Source organism: Pagrus pagrus, assembly GCF_965226575.1.
Source record: "Pagrus pagrus genome assembly, chromosome: 11".
NCBI classification, from domain to species: domain Eukaryota; kingdom Metazoa; phylum Chordata; class Actinopteri; order Spariformes; family Sparidae; genus Pagrus; species Pagrus pagrus.
Genome location: NC_140195.1, coordinates 879,968 through 883,713, shown reverse-complemented (window position 1 = coordinate 883,713; position 3,746 = coordinate 879,968). Strand labels below are relative to the sequence as shown.

General features: G+C 44.9%; 1 protein-coding gene across 1 annotated transcript in view; it reads left to right on the top strand.

Annotated features, from left to right (window-relative positions):
- Nucleotides 1-42: 42 nt before the first annotated feature.
- The window catches only part of plxna3 (plexin A3), a gene marked incomplete at its 5' end in the record, with an annotated part of 40,867 nt that continues 37,163 nt past the window's right edge, over nt 43-3,746 (top strand). Inside the window, 3 exons of the mRNA XM_084365798.1 lie at nt 43-48; nt 1,499-1,599; nt 3,258-3,381. Of these exons, the coding sequence (XP_084221924.1) occupies nt 43-48; nt 1,499-1,599; nt 3,258-3,381 (231 nt within the window). The remainder of the gene's footprint in view (nt 49-1,498; nt 1,600-3,257; nt 3,382-3,746) is intronic.

Here is a 3,746-nt window from a genome sequence, read left to right as displayed (position 1 = left end):
TTCATCACATCCTGGTTCAGTCCATCCGAACACAGCGCCGACATGACGGTGACGCTAAAGAAACCAGTTCATGATGTTCTGACCGGTGTTTATCTTACCGATCCGGATGTTTGCACCGCTCGGACTTAAATCAGAACATTTCCAATGGAAGTTCTGACTTGATTTTTTGTTACCAGGAAGAAAAATTCTTTACACGAAAAAAACTTGTTGATTTAAATCTGCAGATGTCTAACAACGTTTCTGACTTGGATTTTTTATCTTAAATCATCAGATTTCAAATGGAAGTTCTTTATTAGGAAGAGAAAACAAGAGAAGACAAACTGCTGCCAGTTTTAAGATTTCAGTGTTAAAATCTCCTGTTTCCCTGTTTGTGAAATGCAGCGTGGGTAATGTTAGTTTCCAGTGAGGTGAGCAGACGTTGAGATTTATTGAGCTGAGATAAGTTCAGCTGAAGCCGAGTGATTCCTTCAGTTCGTTCACATGTTCACATACAACAACGAAACAAACAAACAGAACCACAACGTGAATGAAACGTGTTTAATAACTGATGTTTCCACCGGTTCACATATGAAAGCCGTACTCACATTTAAGGGTATTTAATGTTGGGTTTTTTTAAGCCGATGGATTTGTCTGCACTATTTAAATCAGTGTGTGAGTGCAGTGAATGAACTGTGTGAATGTGACAGACTGTGAGAATGAAAACTGCAGAATCAGCTGTTTTCTAAATGAAGTCTGGCAGAGGCGAGATACAGCGTCACTGCTCCTTTAAAAGAAAACCTGATAATGAGGTCAGAGAAGAGACAGGACTCCTTCTGTGTGTGTGTGTGTGTGTGTGTGTGTGTGTGTGTGTGTGTGTGTGTGTGTGTGTGTGTGTGTGTGTGTGTGTGTGTGTGTGTGTGTGTGTGTGTGTGTGTGTGTTAGACAATGAATGTATTCATGTGTGAGCATCTGAATGAGACAGAGACGGACAGAGTGTCCACTGTGTTTCACAGCGTTTACTGTCTCCCTGCTGCAGTGACTTCTGGGTAAAAGATACTACTCTCTCTCTCACACACTCACACACACACACACACACACACACACACACACACCCTGACTAACTGTCTGCAAACTCAAGACAAATGTGTTACACACAGGCCTCGGGCTGTTACTGTCAGCGGAAAACCACCAAACCACACAGAGATAACACACGCACACACGCACACACACACACACACACACGATGTGGGTGATTCAGTCTTAGATTATGACCATACAACCATAAAATCAATATCAAGTCAATTAAACTTGTCGACCACAATAATAAACAGTCGATCAATTAAAGGTGAAGAATTATAGATTTATGTTTAATGTAGTTTTCAGCTGACGCCTGGTGATATTCTGTATTCATCTTTTTGTCATGAAGAAGTCAAACATGAACGAATTTTGAACAAGGACTGCAGAAGTGTGTACGAGTGTGTGGAGCTGAGACCTCTGCTGCTCTGCCTGTGTGCTTCAGGTGACCAGACTTCCTGTGGAGAGCTGCGAGCAGTACAGCAGCTGTTCAGACTGCCTGGGATCAGGAGACCCTCACTGTGGCTGGTGTGTCCTCTTCAACAAGTAAGAAACTCACTGTGTCTCCGTCAGGTGTCAGACAGCTCTCTGGTGAATCAGCTGAGAGGTTTTACTGTGTCTGTGTGTCTGTCCGTCTGTCTGTCCGTCTGTCCGTCCGTCCGTCCGTCCGTCCGTCCGTCTGTCCGTCTGTCTGTCTGTCTGTCCGTCTGTCCGTCCGTCCGTCCGTCCGTCTGTCTGTGTGTCTGTCTGTGTGTCCGTCTGCCTGTCTGTCTGTCCGTCTGTCTGTGTGTCTGTCCGTCTGTCTGTCTGTCTGTCCGTCTGTCCGTCCGTCCGTCCGTCCGTCCGTCTGCCTGTCCGTCTGTCTGCCTGTCTGTCTGTCTGTCTGTCTGTCTGTCCGTCTGTCTGTCTGTGTGTCTGTCTGTCAGGTGAGCTGAGGCTTCTTCAGGTTGAATCAACAAACCAAATGAATGCATGTAAACCTCAGTGACAAACACAAGATCAGTCTGAAGCTGATGAGGAAGATGTTTTGGAGAAAATCCTGAAATGATTTAACAGAACGACTCTCTGGAGTCTGGAACCTGTGAGGACTGTTGTTGGTCAGCTGCCTGTCCAATCACCTGGAGGGAGGGAGAGACAGGAAGTTCAGGATGTCAGGGATGATGTCATCACTACTACAGGGACATCACTCTCAGTGTGTGTGTGTGTGTGTGTGTGTGTGTGTGTGTGTGTGTGTGTGTGTGTGTGTGTGTGTGTGTTCAGGTGTCAGCTGTGAGATGTCTCTTGTTGACCTGTGACCTCACAGCTGGTAGCCAGCCAATTAGGAGGAAGAGAAGGTTTGGCCTGTGTTTTGTCAAAGGACTGTGTGTGTGTGTGTGTGTGTGTGTGTGTGTGTGTGTGTGTGTGTGTGTGTGTGTGTGCGTGTGTGCGTGTGTGTGTGTTCCCATGAGGCATCATTAATGTTTCTATAAATGGTTCTCTCTCACACACACACACACACACACACACACACACACACACACACACACACTGTTGACATTACAGTCATCAGTGTTTGATGTTCAGGTACAGGAAGTTCCTCTTTGGATTAGCAGCAGCGAGCTTCTCCTTCAAAGTAAAAGTCCTTCTCTACCAGTGGATCAAACCTTTACTGTGAAGTGTCCAGATACGTTGTAGTGGGATGTCTTCATGTTTTACCTGATATTGATCCTGGATCAGTGTCGAGCTCCTCTTCAGTGATCGATCAGTGATGTCGTCTATAAGACAGTCGTGGATCCATCTCACATTTAAAAATGAAAACGGGGCAGAAATGAAGCTGCTCCTCATCACAGCGTCCTCGCTGTTACTGATTTACTGATTATTGATCACTGTGACATGAACTGTCACTGCTGGGGAGTTGAAAGGCCTTCTGGGAGATGTAGGACAGAAAGCAAAGTGTTCATCAGTAAATAAGATGAGACATGATCAGCTTTATTTATCCTGAGGGAAGCTTCAGTACACAGAAGGAAAAAGTAAAACATGTCAAATATATATAAATACAATCATATAAATACAAAGACGGAGCAGAAGTTTGATCATCGTCACTGCAGGAAACTGGACTGTAAAATAAAAACAAATAAAGCTTCTTCAGTTTGACCATTTCAGTGAATTTCTTCTTCAGATGTGAAATAAACAATCTGACCTGTGGTGACCTTTCACCCCTCCAGGTGTTCCAGACAGGAAGCATGTGACAAGTGGGAGGAGCCTCAGCACTTCAACACGCGGCTGGACCAGTGTGTCGACATCTCTGTTACCCCGAGCAACATGTCAGTCACGTCCCCGGCAACACAGGTACAGACCCTCCGAGCTGAGAAACAACACGACCAGCGTATCAAACATGTCACTGACCCCCGAACTCATGGGGTCAAAGGTCAAGTTCACAAAAGCATCTTAACCGTGGCCTGAACCTGCTAATGTTAGCAGCAGCTGTCTGTGAACACACCGTCTGTTTCAACCAGTAACACAACAGCACCAGACTCCATTAACAAATGTAGTGATTTTAAGAGTTGTTGAGTTAAAACAAACTTTATAAACTGTGTGAAACTCTGTCTCTGACTGATTCTGACTGATTTGTTCCTTCTTGTAAATTCAGCAAATGTTCTACATGAACTTCTTTCTGTCTTTGAGTAGAAACATGGAGTCTGTTTGTCTCAGTG